General features: G+C 40.5%; 1 protein-coding gene across 4 annotated transcripts in view; it reads left to right on the top strand.

The window, feature by feature from the left end:
• The window catches only part of SHC4 (SHC adaptor protein 4), a 128,886-nt gene that overhangs the window by 38,713 nt on the left and 65,209 nt on the right, over nt 1-24,964 (top strand). For 2 of the 4 annotated variants that reach the window (XM_082387362.1, XM_082387360.1), the window contains exons 2-3: nt 1,720-1,790; nt 4,507-4,563. In XM_082387362.1, the coding sequence (XP_082243488.1) occupies nt 1,720-1,790; nt 4,507-4,563 (128 nt within the window). The remainder of the gene's footprint in view (nt 1-1,719; nt 1,791-4,506; nt 4,564-24,964) is intronic. The other 2 variants (XM_082387363.1, XM_082387361.1) reach the window with 1 other exon arrangement.

Below are 24,964 nucleotides of genomic sequence, written 5' to 3'. Positions count from 1 at the left end.
TTATTGAACAGAAATCTCTAGACATCGCTTACTTCCTTGAGGTACTCAAGCCTTGGGATGTTAAATGTGATTGGGACAGAATAAAATATTAAAAAAAATTTTTGTCAATACTAGACCCCCCAGGAGGAATGTGACGAACAGGAATCTGGCTGAGAATGGCCAGGTAATTGTCCTGGCCAGCACGCTTTCCCCTGCACGAGGCTCTAGGCAACACTTGGTGCACTGACCTCCTCTTAGGATGTGAAATCTGTAGAATTCCCTGAGAAATACTGCAAGAAGTATCTGGGGAGGCACCCCCAGCTCCTGCCATCTTGGCACAAGCAGAGGGAGGCTGCAAGGCTTCCAGAGGAAAGCTAAACAGGACGCAGATCTTTTCCAAGGAGCCTACAGATCACTTTCAATCAGACCACTTTGCTCTCATAACATTTCCGAGCTCATTCTCAGAGAAACACTCTCCCTCGTCAACTGCTAAGAGGATTACTCCCACTGCCTCACCTGGCAAAGATACACAGAAGGCTACTAAGTCCCTACACGTAATGCCTCTGCACGATTCCAGAATCCAATGTTCAACTATCAGCTTGTTATTTCCTGGATACCCCACCAGTGTCTTTCAGTCAGTGGGTCCTAAACCAACCCATCTTCCCCTCTCCTGGCTTTCCTGTTTCTGTTAATGGAATCACTGTTCCCTCTGCTACCCTGGCTGGAAACATCTGAGTCATTCTTGACTCATCCTTCTCTCTTATTCTCTAGATCAAATCAACTGCCGAATGGTGTAGTATCTATTTCCGTGATGTCACTTGAATCTGTCCCCTCCTTCCTACTGCCACCGTCCCTCCTCAGTGTGAGCTGTCATTACTTCCCTCTCGAAAGGAGCATCATCCCTTTTTCTTCGCCATGAGCCCACCTTCATACTGCTGCTGACGTAAAGCTCCTCGAAGACAGATGATCCCATCACTCTCTTTCCAGCAGCCTTATGGCTCCTGCTGCTGCCACATTAAATATAAACCATCTTTTAGCTTTATAAGTCTCCATGCCTTTTCCAATACTCCATGTTCAAGCTAAATGTACTCATTCCCGGTGTAGGACATGACTTTTTTTCCCCTTGAACCCTCTGAATAAATAAATGATCTTGCAAAAAAAAATAAGATCTTCCTATATTACTGTCCTGTATTATCTGCATTTATATGCTTATTTTATCTCCCTAGAAGATGTGATATTCCTGTATTACCTTTAGTTTTGCTTCCTCTGATCTTTGAGCACATGAATGTATCAGGCACTGCTCTTAGAACACCTGTAGGAAATAATTTTACTCTCACGACAATTCTGATTGTATCCCCATGTTACCGTGACAAACCTGAGATGCAGAGAAGTTGAGTAACTTGCTGGGGTTCCATAACTAACAACTGGCAGAGCCAGGATACAGATTCACATGGTCTGGCCCCAGAGCCCAAGCTCTTAACCTCTGAGCTCACATTTGTCAGGGATGACAGCTGTATTCCTGATATCATATTTTGGATTCAGCTGATGTTTTATAACTGAACCGCAGTTGAAGGCATGTATCCATTAATGGCCAGAAATATCAATGGCAGGCTGAGTGTGTGAATGTAATTTGATATCAGGAGCTGATTTAAGGTGTTTCCCAGGAAATCACTCTGAAGCTAAGAGCTATCTTTGTGCTATTTTTTCCTACTTGTTCTTTTTTTTCTTTTCTTATTCCAGTACATGGGCTGTATTGAGGTGCTGCAATCAATGAGGTCACTGGATTTTGGCATGAGAACCCAAGTTACAAGGTAAGAGAACAAAAATGGGACAGACTTTGAGGACTATAGTCTAAAGTCACAAGAGTTTCTCCCCACAGGAGTTTCATGCAAGGCTTCAAAGGCATCGTGGGTTTTTATTCATATGGCTGGAAGGTACACCAAAGCCCAGTGACCTTCGATGAGTAGCTTTGCCTCATCACGTGAAAGATTTCTCAGTTGTGTGGCAGAGCATCTGCATTTCATATGAGAACTGACAAGATGATGCAGTCAGAGAAATAGCTGGTTTTCCAGATACTAAATGTATTTAAAATAATGTCTAGAAATAGGACATTACAGAATCTCAGACCTGTCGAAGAAGTAGCCGAAAATAAGGACAGGGAAAAACTTTCCACATCAGCAAGCCCAAGCTCTCCCCATTTATGGCATCCCTGACACAAGAAACTCTTACTCCTTGTCTGGGTCTCCCTCCTCCATGTAAGGTGAGCTGGATGAAAGAGTTGAAACCGGGGAGCCTTACCCAGGGTGACCCCCGGCAGCTTAGGGAAAGAACCAGAATCATTATTACACAGAGCACAAGCCAGAAGCAGAAACACAAGGCATGGTTCTTTAAGGCCAGGTTCAAAGCAAGGATGGAAAGGGGAATAATTGAGTGCTGAGACTGGTAACTGGGAAAATTGTGAGGTGAGGGGGATGAGGTGAGAGGACTGGATTTATAGGAGTGATTCAGGATGAAGACTTGGGCATCTGCGGTGTGTGGTGCCAGTATGTGTCTCAGGGGCAAGCTGCAGTGCCTGTCTGCACCCATGGTCGCAGGCCACCGTTTCCACAGGTGAATGTTCTCATTATGAAGAGAGGATAACTTTTCCTAATGCTCATCCTGTGGAAGTCCGAGGCCTTGAAAAATTGTCCTCTTGACCAAAAGGTTTGGGGAAAAGAATCATACACTGTTTAGGAGAGTCACAGTTTACAATGATGTACAGTATTAAAGACCCTCAGAAGTCCTGTGCTATAGTTTAAAAAGCGCTAACTTCACCTTGAGATTTTCTAAATTTATTTGGCCTCAGAATTCTTTTTTTATGTAACATAAATGAACATTCCATGTATCTCTGGGGTTCCATGAAATGATCTTTAAGAAATGCTATTGTGGACTCTTGTTTACAATGCATTCAAATCTGTCTTTCCAAATTTCTCACCAATCCTTGGTATTCCCTCAGGAGTTAAACAGATGAAATCTAATTCTTTTTTTTTTTTTTTCTGTATTCTTGGTGCCTATTTCAGTCCTTGGCACCCGGAAGGAGCTCAATGGATATTTATGTAATAAATGCATGACTCCACCTGACTACTTTCCAGGATTTGGAAATGGCTACATCTTCCCTCCCTTTTAAGCCTTCTCTTTCACATTCTCAGGCCCTTCAACTATCCTTTAAGCGAGAGGGTTTCTAGATTACTTCCTACTCTCTTAGCCCTAATTTGGACACATTTCAGGTTTTGTTTCTGATGATGCTTAATCTGGAGAAAGCCCTTCCTCCAATCCTGAGCTGGTTACCGGTGGGAGGAAGAGGGTCGCTACCCCAGGTGCCTGGAGTGGCGATACAGGGGAAAGGAATGCCGCTGTCCATACTTGAGGATGACTGATGTTCTGTTCATTCCCTCATCCATTCATTTTGACTCATTCTCCTTCACTCGAATATTTATGGAGTGCTCATTAAGTGCCTGAAACTCTTCAAGAATAAAGGATGCAGATGCCTCTGACCTCAGAGAACTTACATTCTACCTGGGGAAACAGACTATGGCAAGGAAACAAATAAAGAGACAATATACTTTCAGGTAGTAATAAGTGCCATTACTATAGTAATAAAGCAGGGTAAGAGGTTAGAGATGTAGTAGGTGGGCTTTTAAATTTTATTTTATTATCTAGTTATAAATATACTGTATATTTACTTAGAACATTTAGAAAATACAGATAAATATGAAAAAGAAAATCACTCATAATCTCACCTGGAAGTAATGTCTACTAACATTTTGTGCTTTGGAATAACCTTCTGATCTTTTCTTCCTTACATGTGCTTACAGTGATTTTTGTAGAAAAATCTGGAAAATATTTGCTACTGTTTCTCCCACGTTGACCATTTTCCTGTTGCTAAATATTCAGAAGAATTTTTAATTGTGGTAAAATACGTATAACAGAAACTTTACCATTTTAACCATTTTTAAGTGTCCAGTTCAGTGGCATTAAGTGCGTTCATCTTGTTGTGCAAATACCACCACCATCCCTCTCCAGAACTTTTTCATCTTTTCGAATGGAAACTTTGTATATTAAATAATAACTTCTTATTCCCTTCTCCCCCAGCCCCTGGCAACTACCATTCCACTTTCTGTCTCTATGAATATGACTACTGTAGGTACCTCATATAAGTAGGGTTATATAGTGTTTGTTTTTTTGTGTGACTACTTTATTTCATTTAGCATAATGTCTTCAAGGTTTATCACTAGGTCAAACAATATAAATATTTTGAAGGCTTTAGATCTGTATTGCTAGATTGTTCTGCAGAAGAAGCATATACTAGTTGATATCCTCCCTCCCAGCCATGTATCTATTTTTTGTTACTATCTGTTTTTATTTTCTATTTTATTTTTTTAATTTCTATTTTATATTGGAGTATAGTTGATTTACAATGTTGTGTTAGTTTCAGGTGTACAGCAAAGTGATTTAGTTATACATATACATGTATCTATTCTTTTTCAGATTCTTTTCCCATATAGGTTATTACAGAGTATTGAGTAGAGTTCCCTGTGCTATACGGTAGGTCCTTGTTGATTATTTATTTTATATATAGTAGTGTGTATATGTTAATCCTAACTTCCTAATTTCTATTTTTAAAACATCTTTATGAATTTGTCAGTCTGTATTTTCCTACTGTTTAGTAAATGGTAAAAGACTATTTCTTTCCCTGCCATGAAGATTTGGTTCATGACTAATGTACAGATCCAAGGGAAGGTGTCTGGCATAGTACCTGGATATTATTCCTTGTAGATGTGTCTGTATGAGATTCAGGCATGGCAAATTGTGCTCTGGGCAGACTTGTGGAAGCTTGAGGGTGGCTCACTTTCCATAAACCTCTAATTCCCACCCTACTTTGCAAATATTTACTCTTCTTCCTTCTCTTACTTCTTCCTTCTTTATCTCCTTCTCCTTTCTTTTCTCAACTTACATATATTTTCACATTCAGCCACTATTCAAGTTGCTTTATTACCAATTGCCTTAGATGTTATTAATATATAACTGTTGAATCAGGTTTCGAATAGTTTACAATTTGAATTTCACATATTCACAAAGTTTCATTTAACTCATAATCCTACTTAACCCAAGAAAGAAAATTCAATGGACCAGTTAGAATTCTATAAGAAAGAACTTTATTTTGTGTGACCACAGGTATCTCCTGACATTTACCATCAAGCAGAAGATTAATCAGGTGTGACTGCTGATAAACTAGTGTAGCTAATTGCCACTACGCATACAAACAGGTGTATTCAGGCTGATGTCCTACCTATGTTAATTGATCTTACCATCTCTCTACTAGTTAGTACATTGTTCCAGTTAATAGAGAGACGGCAACATGAAGTTCCTGATAATAAAGGAGGAGCCATGGTTAAGATACAACAGTTGGGTCAGTGTTTGAAACAGAGGAGAAAGATGGAGTCAAATTCTTCTCACTATGAGAGACCTTTTTGCCAATTGTTTGAGGGCTGAATCCATAGGACCTCTAGAACACAGAGAATACTCAGAGCAGAGAAAAAGAAAAGGACAAGGAGGCCATGTACTTTGTCGGCAGTTCTGTGGATTACACCCTTTCCAAAGCTCTCATCACACTTCTTTGACTCCAGATTTATCCACTAATTCTCACCCAGGCATTTACCCACTTGACTGATTTAGGACCACATCTTCATTTTTAGTAATCTAGTGTTCATGCGAAAGGGCAAAGGAGGAGGTTTTTCCTGATAGAAAAGAGAAACAAGATGATTAGGAAGACAAAGGCTCATGGTGATGGTTGTCTTCAGAATGTCTGGAAAACAATATCAAAAGGAAATAAGAGAAGGGGAAAATGAAAATCATACTAAGGATGACATAGTCATTCCTCTCTCCTATAAAAATGTTCTCAACATGATTTTTATTTTTTAATTTTTGGGGGGGAGTGGGAACTCAAAACTTTTACTAAGATTATCTCTATTAAAAACTCTCATTCTACTAACAAGGAGATGAAATTTAGATTTAGTAACTTGCCCAAGGTCACACAGCTAATAGATGTGAAGATGGAACTTCAGGTTAAGGCTCCAGGATTAAGAAATTTTGCTCTTTGCCACTATTTTAATATGTCATGATGGTTAAATGATACTTTTCCCTTTAATTTATTATTGTAGAGAACTGCATTAATAAGTTTTATAATATGGAACAATCATTGAATTCCTGCTGTAAACCCTTCTTAATTGTCATGTCATCATAGGTAGCAGTTACATACAACTTGTTAATATTTTATTTCAAATTTTTGCATCCTTATTTTAAGTGAGTTTTCTTCTTTGAACTATACATATGAAATTTTGGTTTCAGAAATATGTTAGCCTCAAAAGAATGATTTCAGAACCTTTCCATATTTTCTGTGCTCTGCCACAATTTAAACAATGTTGGAATTATCTGCTACTATAAAAGTCTTTGGAACTAGCCCAAACAACTCTCTGAGCTTGTTAGATTTTTACCTCCATTGTCAAATCTTCTTTTTTATTAGTCTTTTCAAATTTTTTTATCCTTTGGTAAGATAATTTTGGGGTGATTTTACCCCAAAAGTTGGGCCTTTTATCTTGATTTTTCAAATTTGTCACATAATGTTGGCCATAGTATTCTCATCTAATTTTTACATAGCCTCTATATATGTGATTATGCTCTCTTCAACATTTCTGTTTTGTTTGTGTGATCTTTTAAAATCAGATTTGCCACAGGTTTGTTTATTTTATTGCTCTTTTGAAAGAAGCAGGTTTAGTTTTTATTATTCAAATCTACTTGGTGTTTGGTTTTCTAATTCATTTATTTCCTCATTATCTTCAGTATATCTTTCCTCCTTTTTAAGTTTATTTTATACTGTTCTTTCTTTAATTTCTTAAGATTATTCTTTCATTATTTTTATTTTTGTCTTCCAGTTTTATTGAGATATAATTGATATACAGCACTGTATAAGTTTAAGGTGTACAGCATAATGATCTGACTTACACATATCATGAAATGATCACCACAATAAATTTACTGGACATTCATCATCTCATATAGATACAAAATTAAAGAAATATAAAAAAATGTTTTTCTTATGATGAGAACTCAGTATTTGCTCTCATAACACTCAACAGTGTTAATTATATTTATCATGTTGTACATCACATCCCTAGTACTTACTTATCTTATAACTGGAAGTTTTTACCTTTGACTCCCTTCCTCTAATTCCCCTCCCTCCACCTTCAGCCTCTCGTATACACAAATCTGAACTTTTTAATGAGTTTGTTTGTTTGTTTTTGCAGTATAATTGACCTACAACATTATGTTAATTTATGGTATACAGCATAGTGATTCGATATTTCTATACATTTCAAATTGATCACCATGATAAATCTAATTACCATTCATCATGATTTTTAAAACAAAGATAAAGAAAACAAAAACCTCATTTGATCTGAAACACACACACACACACACACACACAAGAAATCATGTCACTAAAACCTAAAGCCCACTCCCACCCTTGCATAAGCATCCACATCATGCAAAGAAGAAAAAAATCTTCCCTTTCCCACTAAGGATGCCTCTTTGTGTCTTGGTGGGAAACTGCCTCTGATACTGAAGGAGGAATAAATTATACGTCAGGGTAAATGCAGTAAGTGGAGCTGGTGGGACAGGGCTTGGTTTTCAACCCTGAAGAACAGAACTTCATAGGAAACATGGAGGGAACATTTAGTTCATCACCACAGGACATAATTTACCCCAAGGGCAGTGCACACTGCTGGTGGGAGGAACCTCCAGATCATTGTCATACTACACTGTCCTCTTCCTGTATTTATTGCCTTACATTTGTAACTCATACATGGTAATAAAATCAGCCAGGCTAAGCACAAAACACCCAGCACAGGATCTGTCCATGCCAGGCTCCAGGACAGCTGGGAAGCAGCAATTCTTGGTGAGTTATTAGCCTCATTCCTGTGATGGCCACCCCTTTGGGGGTGGGGATCTGTGAAGGAAATGGGGAGTGGTTAGAGAACGAGTGGTGAGTGCTTCATTTTGGGGTCCTGGCTTCAGATTCATTTTCTCTAGCTGATCATAAGGGATCTGCCCCATTCCATTCCATGGGGGAAGAAAACCCTGAGTAGTGTTTTTTGCAACTGCTGCTGTAGACAGTAAGCAGGCTGTTTGGGTGATTGGTAGTAGGTAAAGCAGCAAGGAAGCAGAGATCATAATTCAGAGGATGTTGTAATTGGAGTAGTTTCCTGTTTGGAATGTTATTGCTCCTGAGCACTGATTCTGCAAATTTAATTCACTGTCTTGAAATTTTGATTCTTTGGCTTCAACAGGACATTAAAGGCAGCTCTTCAGAGACAAATGAATACTTCTGTGTGTGTGTGTGTCTGTGTGTGTGTGTGTGTGTGTGTCTGTGTGTGTTAGCAACTATTAGATGCAAAGCAGATCCAAGATGCAGCTGAACGTTTACCTAAAGTCCCGTGGATGAGCTTTATAAGAAATGTGAACATCAGGAGGGAAAGTATTAAGTATACTGTAGAGGTCAAATATCTGCATGCTAGGTGGCTAAATTAAGATATCAATTTGTTTGAAAATAGGCTGGCATTTATGTAACTTTCCTGAGGAATGTATGAATGAGATTGATTGCAGCTATGCATGGATAAGTGTGTGTATCAGTGTAAAACTTGGAGAAACTGTCCGGCATCTGGTGTGTGGGTTCTGTGTTGACCTGTGAGGAGACCATGTAGTGAAGTGTGGGATTGCAGCTCACATGGCACGCAAAGTAAAGACACCAGAGCGGGGATAAAGGGCCGAGTTTATTAACTTGCCAGGCAAGGGACCACCCCCCAGCGAAGACATTTACTGAGAAGAGTGGCAAGGAGAAAAAAAAAAAAATCAAGAATGTTACAGTTCTAGTTCATAGTGGTCATGCTAAAATTTGAAAACGAGCACTTGCTGAGGGAGAATGTTCGTGGTTGGATAAAACAAGTTTCATTGTTCATTGGTCAGTAAGGAATGTAAAGGCCCCAAGAAGGGTCTGGGGTCCCAGGGTCAAGGCTTATGACCTTTATCAGCTGGTGAGAACAGTTACAACACATAACAGTCAAATCCTCCTCGGCAGGCACCGGTGTGAGTGGACGTACTTCTTCCCACACACGTGGGGACGTCAGGGAGCCCTCATGGAGGTTTTGTGTGGCGTGTGTCTGAATGTGTGCACAGTGACCACCTCTGCTAGCTTCAAGCTGCACTGCTCCCGGTTCCTCACAACGTCGTTAGGACTGAGATCTCGCTTCTCAGGTATCTGAGATGAAATAGCCAATTAAATTCCTTTTAGAAGTCTTCAAAGATACAGTAATTTAAAAAAATTCCCAAGCTGGGACTTCCCTGGTGGCGCAGTGGTTAAGAATCTGCCTGCCAATGCAGGGGACACGGGTTTGAGCCCTGGTCCGGGAAGATCCCACATGCCGCGGAGCAGCTAAGCCCGTGTGCCACAACTACTGAGCCTGCGCTCTAGAGCCCATGAGCCCCAACTACTGAAGCCTGCGTGCCTAGAGCCTGTGCTGCACAACAAGAGAAGCCACCGCAATGAGAAGCCTGCGCACCGCAACGAAGAGTAGCCCCTGCTCACCACAACTAGAGAAAGCCCACGTGCAGCAATGAAGACCCAATGCAGCCAAAAATAAATAAATAAATTTATTTAAAAAAAAAAAGTTCCCAAGCAGTTGGGAAGGATTCTGATAGCATGACAGAGTCAAACCCACAGAGAGAGGGTGTGAAAGTCAAGGGCACCTTTTCCTTAGAGTCATTAGCACAGTGTCTCTCACATGCAGGTGCAGTTACTATTTGAATGAGCACAGGTGAGGCCAAGAAGTACAGTTACTAAGGCAACCCACAGAATGGAAAAAATATTTTTTAAGTCATATATCTGATAAGGAATTAATATTCAAAATATGTAAAGAACTCCTGCAACTCAACAACAGGAAACCAAACAACCCTATTAAAAACTGGGCAAAGGACTTGAATAGACATTTCTCCAAAGAAGACACACAAATGGACAATAAGCACATGAAAAGATGCTTAACACCACTAATCATTAGGGAAATGCAAATAAAATCCACCACGAAATAGTACTTCACACTCATTAGAATGGCTATTATTAAAAAAAAACCCAAAACAACAAACAACTAGAAAATAAATGTTGGCAAGTTTGTGGAGAATTTGGAACTCTTGTGCATTGCTGGTGGTGATGTAAAATGGTGCAGTTGCTGTGGAAAACAATATGGCAGTTCCTAAAAAATTAAAAATAGTATTACCATATGATCGAACAATTCCACTTCTGTGTATGTATCTAAAAGAATTGAAAGCATGTATTCAGACAGATATTTGTACACACATGTTCAGAGCGGCATTATTCACAAAGTCAAAAGGTGGAAGCAACCCAAGTATCCGCTGATGGATGAATGGATAAACAAAGCATGGTATATACATACAATGGAATATTAACCTTAAAAAAGAAAGAAACCCTGCCAGTTGTGACAGCACAGATGAACCTGGAGGGCATTATGCTAAGTGAAATAAGCCAGACAGAGAAAGATAAATACTACATGATATCACTTATACGTGGAATCTTTTTTGAAAAAGTCCAGCTCATAGCAACAGAAAGTAGAAGGGTGGTTGCCAAGGGCTGGAGGGCAGGTGGGGAAATAGAGAGATATTGGTTAAAGGGAACAAACTTTCAGTTATAAGATGATTAAGGTCTGATGATCTAATGCATAACATAGTGACTATAGTTGATAATACTGTATTGAAATTTGCTAAGAGAGTAGATTTTAAGTATTCTCACCAAAAAAAAAAAAAAAAAGGCAAATGTGTGAGCTGATGCATGTGCTAGTTAACTTGATTCGGGGAATTCTTTCACAATGGACACATCTATCAAACTATCATGTTGTACACTTTAAATATATTATGACTTTATTTGTCAGTTATACCTCAGTAAAGCTGAAAAAAAAGGAAATTCTGACACATGCTACAACATGGATTAACCTTGTCTTAGTGCATTTGGGCTGCTATAATGAAATACCATAGATTGGGTAGCTTATAAACAACAGATATTTATTTCTTACTGCTCTGGAGTTGGGATATCTGAGATCAAGGTGCCATCATGGTCGGGTGAGGGCCCTTTTCTGGATCACAGACTTATTGTATCCTCACATTGCAGAAGGGGATAGGGAGCTCTGTGGTACCTCTTTTATAAGAGCACTAATCTCCTTCATGAGGGCCCCACCCTCATGACCTAATTACCTCCCCAAAGCCCCACTTACTAGTACCATCACCTTTGGGGGGTTAGGATTTCAACACACAAATTTTGGGGAGACACAAACATTCAGCACACTGCAGGCCTTGAGGACATTGTGCTAAGTAAATAAGTCAGCCACAAAAAAGACCAATACTGTATGATTTCGTATATATGAAGTGCCTAGAATAGTCAGATCCAGAGATAGAAAGCAGAATGGTGGTTGCCAGGGGTTATAAGGGGCGGGAGTTAGTGCTTAATGGGTACAGAGTTTCAGTTTGGGAAGGTGAAAAAGTTCTGGAGATGGATGGTGGTGCTGATTGCACAACAATGTGAATGTATCAATACTTAATGCCACTGAAGTGTACACTTAAAAATGGTTAAAATGGTAAATTTTATGTATGTATGTTTTACCACAATTTTTAAAAAGTGTCAGTTACTAGATGAGTTATATTTTTGAAGTATTCAATGTTGTCTGTTTATTTTGCTGAAAAGGTGCAAAGCCAGTAAGAGAAGGACAACTGAAGCATCAGGGCCTATTGTCTAGCAGGTTCCACAGCTGAGAGTATTAGGGAAGGAGTGCATAGTGGCCTCTTCTAACTTCTTGACCGGGAAGCCCAACCAAAAACCATGCTGGCCGAGAGGGCTGCTGTAGGACAAGAGGCGAGAGTAGTTAACAACAGCTGACATTTGTTTCGCTTGCCCAGGGCTTTTACATTCATATTCTCTTATGAACCACACAATCACCCTGAGAGGAAGGCACTGTAATTCCCCATTTTGAGCAGGGGGAAGCTGAGGCTCAGAGAAGGTAAGTGACCATCCCAAGACCACACAGCTCTTTTGCTGGGCTCAAACCCAGGTACTCTTAAAACCAAATCCTGTCCCTACAGCACTTAATGTTTCCTAGTGACATTGCTTTGGTTTGAAGCTAAGTAACTGCTCTTATAGCTGTGAATAGACTAAGATGCTGGGAGACAATTCAGGCAGTAAAGGCAAGCCTGAGTCATCTTTATCCACATTTTTTTTTTGGCTCCGCTTCTCGGCTTGCGGGATCTTAGTCCCCTGACCAGGGATGAACCCAGGCCCCCTGCAGTGGAAGCACAGAGTCCTAACCACTGGACAGGCAGAGATTCCCCTGAGTTGTCTTTAAAAATCACTTCTAACTGAGAGAACAGCACGGCTATGATCATTACCATCGCTGATGTCAGGTCTCTGTGGAACATCTAATTCTTAACACTTTTTCACTATTTCTTTCTGATTATAAAAATTAAATGTGGCTTATTGTGAGAATTGGGAAATAGGGTAAAAGAAAAGAAAAAAACAGACAAATCACTGGAGGTAATCAAGAGTAACAGTTTGGTATAAGGTTTTTCCAGTCATATGTTTGGAAACTAAAGTGAGATTATATGGTGCTTATTAATTTGTGATGTGTTTTTATCATTTATTATGCACATTTTCTAGGTCATTAAGTATGACCAGTACTTGCTTTGACCTGAGCTTTAAGGTGGCAGAAATAATTTTAAGTGCATCTACTTGCCATAGGTATATTTATTAAGAGTCTTTTGGCTTTAAGTAGCAGAAGATGACTCTGCCTAGCTTAAGCCAAAAGGGGGATTCTTGAAAGGATATTGGGGCAGCTCATGGAAGCTGAGGAACAGTGAACAATCAAACCAATAGAAGGATAGGGTCAGGGCTGCCGAGGCCTCAGCAGCAGGAGTGCAGAGACTCCCCGTCTCTGGTTTTCTCAGTTCCAAATATCAAATTCCTAGGTAGGATGGTGATTGGGGCCTAATCCTGAGCCACTCATCTTTGGCCAGGACAGAGTTGCATTGTGGCAATATGGTAGTTCTGTAACACTCATATATTGAGAAGGGCATTTGCTGGGAGGAGGAAAAAACAACTTGTAAAAACAGCACTAGTAAATGCAGTAAAAAATGGATTCCTACCTCGAAGGGAAAAGAACACAATAGATCGATTTCTTCGAACACCTTTAAAAAAAAATGATTGGGAATATATAAATCATCCCCCAAATGCTTCACTAAAATCTAAGGGTTGCAAAATTGTTAGTCAAATGTTTGATGTTATTATAGTTAGTGCATTAATTTTTGAACATAATTCAACTGAGCTGTATGTTTAAGTGGTGTTTGGATATTTCAAGAAACTTTGAAACTACACGTATAGGTATTGTATATGTTTATGCCTTTTTTATAGGATGTAGGGCATTGTTTTAGTGTTTTTGAGATATTTATAGAGGTTTATAAAATGGTCATTAGTTTTGTTCTACAACAGGCTGTTTACATCATCTATATTTGATTTGCCGAGAAATCCTTGGTCAGGAATGAAACTCCCAATTACAGTATTTTTTCCATGGCAAATGTGATCCACTTTATGAAATCGTTTCTAAAAATATGTTGCAGCTGAAATCAGGGCCTGATAATTTATCCATATGAATCTATAGAAACTTACAGATGTGCAGATATTATTGTATGAACACACACACACGTACACTCTCTCTCTCTAACAGGCAATATACACACATTCACTGACCTAAGTGACAAGAGTTAGCTATCTGTCCATGTCTAAGTATGGATTATAGTGGATGGCCTCAAGAGTTTGAGGAGAAACAAATTAATTCAGAGCTTAAAATGCATGAATGTTAAAGCGTATGCATTTGGGGGTGACCCCAGTATTTTTAGCTTCAATTACTAAATGAAATAGCTTTTTTCCAGTGATTTTTTCCCCCAGGCCTTCTCTACCATGCACAGTCAGTTGAGAATACTTTCTGGTATCTCCCTTTTGTGGCCCTCTTCGGTTTCCTTTAGAAGTCAGTACTGAATGTTTGTAACACCCCAAGCATTTTCAACTAGACTCTGTGTAAATGTCTCCAGGACCAAGAAACGGGGTTTCTAATTTTGATTTTAATGGACATAGTGGTCAGCTCCTGCTATGAATCATTTAACAGTGCAATAGAATAGGCCTTTTGAACCATTGCTCCTGGAAACACCAATGCTGTGATTGCATAGGCGCTTCCTGAAAAAGTCCAGAGTGGGCCCCAGAGTGTGTCTGGCCTAGAAGGCCTTGGTTGCCTATGGTCCTTTTTCAGTGGGGCAGTCAATCGCAAGGGCTTCATCGTCCATCATCTTTGGGCCTTAAGGTTCTCCCTGGAAGCCTATTCCATGGGCCTGGTAGGTTGCAGAGCCACAGTGACTGGGGCATAGTTGGATCAATAAATATTTATTGGTTAACAGAGAGGTTTCAGGGCTTTTCAGGCCTAGATCACAGATCTTTAGATGACTCTGGAGGTCTCGAAGGCTCCATGGTCACTGCTGGGAGTCAGAGAAAAGCAGAAAAGACCTAGACATTCTACAAACATGGAATCTGGCATCCTGAACTAGACCAAATTCCAGAATGAGGAGCTCTTAGACAATTGGGTCAGGTCCGTGGCTCCACGGTAGAGCGTCTGGCACATGGACCCCATTCGTATACATTGTTGAACAAACGAATGAAAATAAATTCACTGAAGATACTCAGTTTGATTCAGAGAGCCTTGGGGTCCAAGGAGTTGATTCAGATGAAGAGAAGGATTTCTTGATCCCGGGGAACTGGCTGTACTTCAACCTCTTTCTAGTTCAGGGATTCAAACATGGTTTTCAACTTTTAGCAAGCAGTCTACAGAGCAGTTTACTATTAATTAATAGCTACGGTCAGCATCATAAAAGGTAACATTTATAAAAGATATTACCAGTAATCCTATTTTGCGCATGAGGATCCTGAGACTTGGAGAAATTATGGAACTCCCCTAGCAAGTTAATAAGTGGTGGAACCAGTAATCAGGTCTGCCTGACTCTTGTGTACTATGCCTCAGTCAAAATGAGAGAATTCTAAGGAACAAAACTCAGGGAAATGCTGAAAGCCAGAAGTGACAGAATAAGGAAACATCCAAACCTCAGGTTAGAATTTGTCCTGGGTTCAAGATACCACATCCCTTGTTTGTGAGTTCTCTCTGGAAGGGCCTTCATAAAGATGCTCAAAAGTATGTAGGTGAGGATACTTTTAGTATCCTTTTCTGATCTCTACTAAGGAAAAAAAATTGTGTCAGACGGTGGTTCTCAAACTTCAGCACATGAGAGAATCAATCACCTGCAGGGCTTGTTAAAACACAGAGTGTTGGGCCCCACTCCCAGAGTTTTGAATTCAAGAATTTGCGTGTCTGACAGGGTTCCTGGTGTCACTTATGCCGCTGGTCTGGGGGCCACACTTTGAGAACCACAGGTGTAAGGGAACCCTATCGGTGGTTTCAAAATGAGTTCTCTAGTTGGACCACGGATCATATGGAAATCCCTTGTTTTTGAAAAGGTGGATCCCCAGAAAATCCCAAAAAGCATCTGGAGGTTATTTTTGCTTTTAAGAAAGGAAAAGGGCAAAGCCTAGGGAATACCAGAGCAGTGAGTTTTAATTCTGATATATGTATGTATGTATATATATACACATATCTCCAGAAAAATCAATGTTACAGTTCCTTTTAGGAAGAGTGAACTAAATGGGAAGCACTCAAAATTCATTAAAAACTAATCTCAGCCTGAAAGACTTTTCTTTGATGAAAAGAGAGCTTTGTGGCCAAAGGAAATACAGGACAGTTGGCATGTCTCTCCACCTGCCAGGCAGATTTGTTCCATTTCCTGTCAGGATTCTCCTTAGGAAAACTGTGAAATGCCTACTGGAATAAATGCAGGCTCTGACCCCTTTTCTTAAACATGAGTTGGAGCCTGTGAGAGCTGCGCCTACTCTAGGAAAATGTGCATTTTCACGTATGTTTGATTAATAAGAGGGTGAATCTTTTTGATCTGGATCATCTGAGCCACTTCCGAGGATTTTCTCTGATTTTTTTTCACCGTCAGCTGTGACAACGCAGATTCTTAAAAAGGAAAGACATCCTCTAGTTAAGTGTTTATGCCAAAGTAAAGTAGCATAATTCTGGCGGCAGCTCATTAGCAGGACTTAGGCTGGATCTAGAAACAGACTCTGAGATGGAGAGTCAAATGCAAAAGGTTTGCTGGGAAGTGTCTCAAGACCAACACTTGAGGGAGTGAGGGATACAGGACTAGACCTGGTGGGGCGGGCGAGGAGGCTTGAATAGTGATGCTGTCTCAACAAAAGCTTCAGCAGATCTTGTGGGTAAAGAGACCGGGCCTTCAAACCCCGTATTGACTTGTCATTGGTGCCTGCTGCCTCCGGGGAGGGACATAATCTGTGGGCTAGGTAACTGCCTTAAGGAGAGGACAAGTTCTGGGAAGGAACTCAGCTGTGAGCCATTAGCAGTGAACACTCCAGCAACAGGGGCAATGAGTACCTTTGTTCTGAAGGGGGATCTGGGTTATACAGGGGGACAAGGATCATACTTTGTTTCAGTGCCATAGAGCTGTCTAAACATTTACATATTGAGCATTCAGTATATCCAAGGCAGGTGCCATGGGGTATCTAAAGAAAATCAGATAAGCATTTTGCCTTTATAGAAATGTGAACTATCCATTATTACTACTTGCATAATAGACATAATTGGACCTCTTCTACAACATATTATTTATAACATTCCAGTTATAACCATAGAGTACGCTGCTGGGTACTAGGTATTGTAAAAAGCAGGTTAGACCCAGTTCTCAAAGCAGACAGACATTTTAAGGATAAAGCAATAATAATGGCTAACATTTACTGAAGCATTGTTCAAAGCACTATTATTATTCCCACTTTATAAATTGAAGAAACTGAGGCATAGAAAGCTTTAAAAACTTGCTCAACGTGACAGAGCTTATAGGAGACTGCTAGATTTTGAATGCTGGCTGTCTGATTGCAGAGCCCACTCAATGAGCCTTTCTTCATTCTATTATCATAGAAGAGTTATAAATTAAAGTGCTCCACTTTTTTCCCTTTTAACAATTATTTATAGTAATTTTACACTTTTGTTTATTTCTGTATTCTGGCAAGCACTTTGTACTGTACCATGCACATGATATCATGTCACTGAATGAAGCTTAGTTGATATAAAAAAAAAAGAAGAAGAATGTCAGTTCCCCTCTCCTTTCACTGAATGCTGGTAGGAGAAACAAAGAATGGAAGATGATAATTAACAGTATGTAGAAGAAGTTCCATAATCCTTATATTTATACAGTAGAAGACTCATCTCTTATAAAACCCAGCTTCCTGTACCAAGATACTTAGCAAGACCAAGTCCAAAATATGTATAAATAATCTTTGTCTGTGAAGATTAAAAGGTTATGTTCTAATGGTTTTTCTGCCATGTACAAGCTAATAGCTGACTGTGACCCCAAGGCCTCTTACATTCCTTTCTGGTTTGCTCCAGAAGAAGGGTCAGCAAAACACCTGCTACCTGATTTTGATTTTGACACCTTTTGAGCCAAGAATGGTTTTTGACTTTTTTTTTTTTCTCTCTAAAGTATTTGTTTATTTATTTATTTATTTATGGCTGTGTTGGATCTTCGTTTCTGTGCGAGGGCTTTCTCTAGTTGCGGCAAGTGGGGGCCACTCTTCATCGTGGTGCATGGGCCTCTCACTATCGCGGCCTCTCGTTGCGGAGCACAGGCTCCAGACGCGCAGGCTCAGCAGTTGTGGCTCACGGGCCCAGTTGCTCCGCGGCATGTGGGATCTTCCCAGACCAGGGCTCGAAGCCGTGTCCCCTGCATCGGCAGGCAGATTCTCAACCACTGCGCCACCAGGGAAGCCCGGTTTTTGACATTTTTAAACGGTTGGGGGGAAAATATCAAAGAAGAATATTTTGTGACATGTGGAAATTACATGGACTTCACATTTGTGTCCATAAGTGTTTCTGGCACACAGGCATGCCCATTCGTTTATGTATCGTCTGGGGCTGCTGCTCAAGCTACAACTGCAGAGTTGAGTTGTTGCGACAGTCTGTATGGCTCTAAAAGCCTAGCGTTTTCGCTCTCTGGTCCTGTATAAAAAGGCCTGCTGACTACTGCTATGCAGAGATTCTCAACCTGACTTAGCTCTGTTGGAAGCACTTGAGGGACCTTTCAAAACTCCCAGTAGCCCCACCCTCACCCATTAGATCAGAATGTCTGGAGATGAGACCCAGTCATCAGGGTTTGTTAAAGCTCCCCTGTGTTTCCCCAGTGTGCAGCCAAGGTTGAGAACCACTGCCTAGAGCATGAATACATTTCGAGGGGCAGACAGACTAGGCTTCTCAACATCCAGGCCACCAGATGGGAGAGAATGCAGGTCACTTATCACCACCCATGTGTGCAGGGGGTCATGTGAGCAAAGATGTTCAGGACCTCCAGACGCCCTCTGGTGAAAGCCCTTCCCGTGAGGAGGAGAGAGCCAGGATAAAGGGGACAGAGCGGACAGGAGAGGATTATACCAAATATCTTTCCCAGCCTATTGACTAAGTTGAATACAAATTTCTCGCCGAATGGAACATCATCAAATGTGCAGGTAGTGTAGCCTTCCCTACCGTAGCTGCTAGGAGCAGGTGACCTAATTCCTTAGCATCCACTGATACGACCATCTGGTTGAAGCTGTAGAGCACAGAACCAGCCACACTGTGCAGTGAGTTCAAGTAGAAGTTCTAATCCGCTGTGTGGTCCTTGAACTGATCTGCTTCAGAATCACCTGGGAGGCTGTTAAACTGCAGACCTATAGAATCAAAATCTCAAGAACAGTCCCAGGAATCTGCATTTTTAACCAGCATCCCAGTTAATTCTTAAGAACTTTGAAGTTTGATCGCCACGTACCTAAATGGTTATCTCAGTGAATTCTTAGCAGATGTGCGTGCCAAAGTTGTCCGACCAGTGGATTCAACTGGCTGAGACAGTTACTAATTCCTTCCAGAGGCACACACGCACATTTTTAAAAAATGGACTTACCAGATAAAATCTATAGTATATACACCAAATGGCCCATAAAACAAGGAGTTTTTTTTTTTTTTTTGAAACAGTGGTGGAAGTCATACACTCATTCTACCCATTACTGTCTTGCTCAACATTATAGATACCTCTGGCAAACGGTTTTAAGTATCTTAAATGGCACCAGATCTTCCTTTTTTGAAGATAGGCCTAATTTTTGGTGGTAGATAAACATCATTTGGAGTGAAATGTGACGAATAAAGTGGGTGATTATGTTGGATCTGTTCTGGTTTTTTAAAAAATGAATTTTGATTCTTAAGTGACCACACTGTATGATCAGTACACTCTTTAACCCCCAAAGACATGCCTTCATAATATTTTAGTATATTTTGTCTAAAACAGAGTTGTTTTAGTTTATTCCAAAGTAAAGGAGAACAGTCTTTTGGATTTACCAATTCCAGTGTGTTTTGTGTGAAATCAACCCCATTTCTCTGTTGTCATTTCATATTTGAAGGTGTATAAGCCATCAGTATGGGGGTGTGTTTGCATTTTGAAATATGTGATTCTATTACAGGAAATCATTGTGGGGATAGGAGAAAATCAGCACTTCATTTCCATTTACTGGGGAGATACTTGCAGGGGAGGTGCCATCCTGGGGACGGGATGGTCTTTCACTTCATTAAAGTGCAGTTGATGGGTCAACCATTGCACCAGAGCCAAAGGACAGAATCACAGAGTAGACAGAACAACCTGTGTTCTATGGTGGCTTGTGCTGGGTAGAATTGCAAATGTACTTTATAATCAGATTTTAAATAGAATCCAGGTTGAACGGAGTGGTGAGATAAGTCCATGTGAGAGTAAATGCTGTGGGCAGTCCTGAAAGGTTTGATTTGACCATCTGGGACCTGAGGTGCCTATTTCTAAAATGAAAGGATATATTTTACGGGCTGTGTCGACCCTCCCAGAGTGCATGGGTGATGCCCCTTGATAATAGTACAAAGGGAGTTTGAAGTTTTCCATTTTCCACTGGTCTAGGGGCATTGACTGCACTCATTGTGTGCTTATCGCCATGGAGGCAGGCTCATGTTCTAAAGTGTCCTGTCTGGGGCTTGCACACATTCTTGGATGTCTTTAATTTCACCAAGCTGAACAAAATTGAACACATAGATCACTGAGGCTTGATGTTCTGAAGGCAAAGATTTCAAAAAAGCAGGTACTAGTTTCCCTAGAACAATTGGAACACCGTAATACCACACTGATGTGGAGTCTGAATTACTTACGAGTCCTCTCATTCATCAATAGGAAAGCAGTTTGAGACATTCAGGTGACAACTTGTCCCTGCGACATTGTTAACTGATTTCTTTAAGGTTTCATGTTGGAGACGAAAAGTAAGGCAAAATCCCTGTGCCTTTGTTCTGCCTACATATTTTTTGAGTTTTATTTTGGAAAGGCTCTTGCTGGGATTAAAATGTATTCTCATTTCTGTTTGCTTGGACAAAACAGAACCACTCCTTGTGTGTGTGTGTGTGTGTGTGTGTGTGTGTGTGTGTTTGTGTGTGTTGGGAGATGGGGATAGTTGCTTTTAACTGCTCTGCTGGGCCATTTGCCCGGTTTCATGTGACACAGTTTCTGGCTTTCCTATTTACTGAAGAACTGTATTTTGACATTCATTGGAAACATTCTGTCCCACAGGCCCCCATCCTCCCTTAAATGCTCCCCTTTGTCTTGGATTAGGATATTGCCTTCCAAATTTTAAAAAACAAAGATTGGGCAACATTGCTTCCAGAGGAGCTTAACTGTTTAAGAGTTAAAGACACAGAAAAATTATAACTTCTTAAGTACTGTAGTGGCCAGGGGTTGATGAAGAAAGGTGCCTTTGTTTGGGTGATTAGTTTGGACTCTGTTAAAACAGACAAAAATATCTTTTTTTGGTCTTATGGCGTAGGCAGGGTTTTATATGCTTAAAAGCAAATCTTCAACTGCATTCTCATTCTCTTACATCAGCCCGCTTCTCCCCTTCCCTCCCATGTGGCAAAACAATAAACAAAGTGACCACTGTTGGTGCCATGGGTCTCTCTCTCTCTCTCTCTCTTTCTGGTACAGGCTCCCAGGATGCAAATCTTTAGCCGTTTAAACTCTGAAAAGTCTTGCTTCTCTAAGAGAGGACGATTGCTGAACGTTTGCTCGCTGGAGAATATCCCATGGTCGTCAGCTTCCAAGACGCTCTGCAAAAATGCAGGCTGCTTGGGCAGCTGGGATGGTGGGGGGCACTCCCGTCCTGTGAGGAATCCCTGCTTCAGGATCTCTGTTTTCTTTCTTCTCAGTATTTGTAAAGTCAGTGCTTTAGGTCGGAGAGTGTGTCTGGAACTCCAGGAAAGCATTGAAAGTACTATTTGTTCTTGAAAATGTTACAGTTAATCTCTTGGTCAGAGTCTGAGGGGAAGAAAAGATCTTTGTGAAGAAAGGCAACAAAACGCAAGCACGTATGTGTCTTCCCTGACTAGGGTTTCAGATTTGCTAACACAGATAACAGCAAAGAAAGGAGAGTTTTGAGAGGTTATTTTAAAGCAGTGGTTCTTAACCTGGGATGTGTGGATTCCCAAGAGGCCCACAGATGGTTTTCCAGGGATGGTGCTGAGGGGCCGGGGGGTGGGGGTAGGGGTGGGACGGGCCCTCTAAAATTGAATAGAAACATTTGTACAAATAGTACTTTTATTGGAGAGAGACCTATGATTCTCCTTAGAGTCTCAAGTAAAAAAAAGTAGTAACTACTTTATTTTTGGTAGCTCTTTTTCTCTGTTATGGCAAAAGACACATAAGATAAAATTTACCATCTTAATTACCACTTTAAAGTATTGGGTTGGCCAAAAAGTTCGTTTGGGTTTTTCTGTAACATCTTACAAAAACCTGAACGAACTTTTTGGCCAGCCCACTATATAGTTCAGGGGCATTAAATACGTTCACATTGCTGTGCAAATATCACCACTGTCCATCCCCATAATTCTTTTCATGTTGTGAAACTGAAACTCTGTACCTATTAAACAGTAACTCCCCATTCTCCCCCAGACCCTGGCAACCATCATTCTACTTTCTATGATCTTTGACCTACTCTAAGTACCTTATGTAAGTGGAATCATGCAGTATCTGTCTTTTTGTGACTGGTTTATTTCACTTTGCATAATGTCCTCAAGATTCATTATGTTGTAGCACATTGCAGCATTTCCTTCCTTTTTAAGGCTGAATAATATTCCCTTGTATGTATATACCACATTTTGCTTATCCATTCACCCATTGAGGACACTTGGGTTCCTTCCATGCTTTGGCCATTGTGAATATTTTATTTATTTATTTATTTATCTTATTTTTTTTTGGCTGCGTCGGATCTTAGTTGCAGCACACAGGATCTTTTGTTGAGGCATGCGGGACCTTTTCATTATGGCACGTGATCTCTTTGTTGTGGCACTCGGGTTTCTCTCTAGTTGCGGTTCTTGGGCTTCTCTCTAGTTGTGGTGTGCGGGTTTTCTCTGCCTAGCTGTGGTATGTGGGCTCCAGGGTGCGTGAGCTCAGTAGTTGTGGCGCGCGGGGTCCAGAGCGCATGGGCTCTGTAGTTTGCTGCACGTGGGCTCTCTCATTGAGGCATGTGAGCTCAATAGTTGCGGTGCTCGGACTTAGCTGCCCTGCGGCATGTGGGATCTTGACCAGGGATCGAAGCTGTGTCTCCTGCATTGGTAGGCGGATTCTTTACCACTGGACCACCAGGGAAGTCCCTAGCTATTGTGAATAATGCTGCTGTGAACGTGGGTGTACAGTATAACTACTTTTTAAAAGCAAGTTCATAAGCACAAGTTTCCCCTTTTTTCTTTTGAGTTGTATATTAAGAGACTTTCAGAATCTGTGAAGCTTCTGGTGCCTCAACTTACTTTTAAGTTCTGAGTGAGTGTGCCTTGCACACGTGTATGTTCTTCCCCTGAGGGCACGTGGCCGGGCTCTGGAAGCTCTTCTCGTCCCTAAGGAGATAACAGCTGATGTATAGAAAGCAAAGGGCTGGGGCGTCCTCATGGGCCTTCTCCAGAGCTGACCCCTACCACTTTGCCTTATTCCCTTGGCAGGTTACTCCAGCCACAATGCAGAAGGATTGGCCAAAAAGGAGCCCCTTTCTGTGTTGGGGAGTGAGCAGCGGAAGGACCAATAGGTTTCTCCTCCTAGTCCCCAAAGTCTGGGACTCCCTCCTTTTCATGTACTTGGCAATATGGTCCCTCCCTGGGTGAGTGTGGATTTGGAAGTCAGACTTGGATTTGCATTCCGTCTCTCCCACTACCCGCTGCATTATTTGGAGGCAGTTATTAAAATTGTTTGAACTTTAGTTTCTTCATTTGTAAAATGGGGATAAACTACCTACCTTGAAATGACATTATTAAGACTAAATGAGAAGACATACATAAGGTGATTAGTGCTGAGCCTGACCATATAAATAGGAGCAGCTTCTTCATTAAAACCCAGGCTCTCTGCTACAAATCTAAAGGTAGGGATTTCTCATGTGAAAGCATTGCTAAATCTTGTCAAGGGTTTTTTTGTTTGTGAAACTTTGGGGAGTGGAAACCGGCAAGTCTACCAAATAAACTGAAAAGATAAATCTGGACTTAGTGGCTATAAAGATGGAGGCGTTAAAGGCTAAGCTGGGATGGGAGCAGAGAGAGGAATAAAGATCTGTTATTATCTATAACGTGAGCATTGTCCCATCTCTGCAATTGTTGGCAAAAGAGAGGCAGGCTGTGTCACTCCATCGGGACATCCTTGACGTGCCCTCACATCTCCGCAGTACATGAGCAAAACTCCTCCTGAGGAACTAACTTTGCATTCTTTTGAATATTTTAAAAGATTTTTTATGCAATCAACTGCACAATGAAGGAAAACATAACACCGTTTACATCTAAACATCAATAGAATCAAAAACAGGAAACAGCAAATCACACACAGAAGACACCTAAACCAAGTCACTGTTTATATGCTCTATGTCACTATTTATACAGAATTAATTTTATATAGCTGCTACCAGTGTGTATATGCCATTCCAAGTTCTACTTTTCCCCACTAATTTGTATAGATTCCCCCCATATTTCTATAGTTCTCATACTTAACATTTCCAGTGGCAATATTTATCTTGATTTGTTTTATATCTATATCACAAGCTTTGGGGTTGGTTTTTTACTCTAAAATAAATGTTTCTTTTACATAACTACTCAATGCTATTTCAATACAAACTCCTCCTCCCTTGTCAAAAGCTCTGATAAATATTATGATATTTGTCATCTTTTATGAACTTTTTCTCTAGAAGGATTGTATTAATACTAATCAAGGCCACCAGCAATGGATAAATATACCTGAAGTGGAATTATTCCCATTTCCCCCAATACTGGCTTTGTAATTTTCTTTTTTGTGAATGTAATAAGAGTGGAGCAAGCATCTTACAGTTGCTTTAATTTTTAATTCTAAAAGTATAACGAATGTCAACATTTTCTTGTTTCTTAAAACTGAACTATTTCTAACTCCGTTTGTATGAATTACCTGATCCAGGAATCGGCAAACGACAGCCCTTGGGCTAAATATGGCCAGTTGCCTGCTTTTAGAAATAAAGTTACTGGAACACAGCTGTGCTCATCTGTTTACATGTTGTCTACTGCTGCTGTTGAGCTACAGTGGCAGAGTTCAGTAGTTGCAACAGAGCAAAGTCTAAAATATTTACTATCTGGCTCTTTAT

The sequence above is a fragment of the Balaenoptera borealis genome (genome assembly GCF_965194805.1).
Source record: "Balaenoptera borealis genome assembly, chromosome: 3".
Classification (NCBI taxonomy): Eukaryota; Metazoa; Chordata; class Mammalia; order Artiodactyla; family Balaenopteridae; genus Balaenoptera; species Balaenoptera borealis.
The sequence above is the reverse complement of the archived record's forward strand: the minus strand, read 5'-3'. Positions and strand labels throughout refer to the sequence as shown.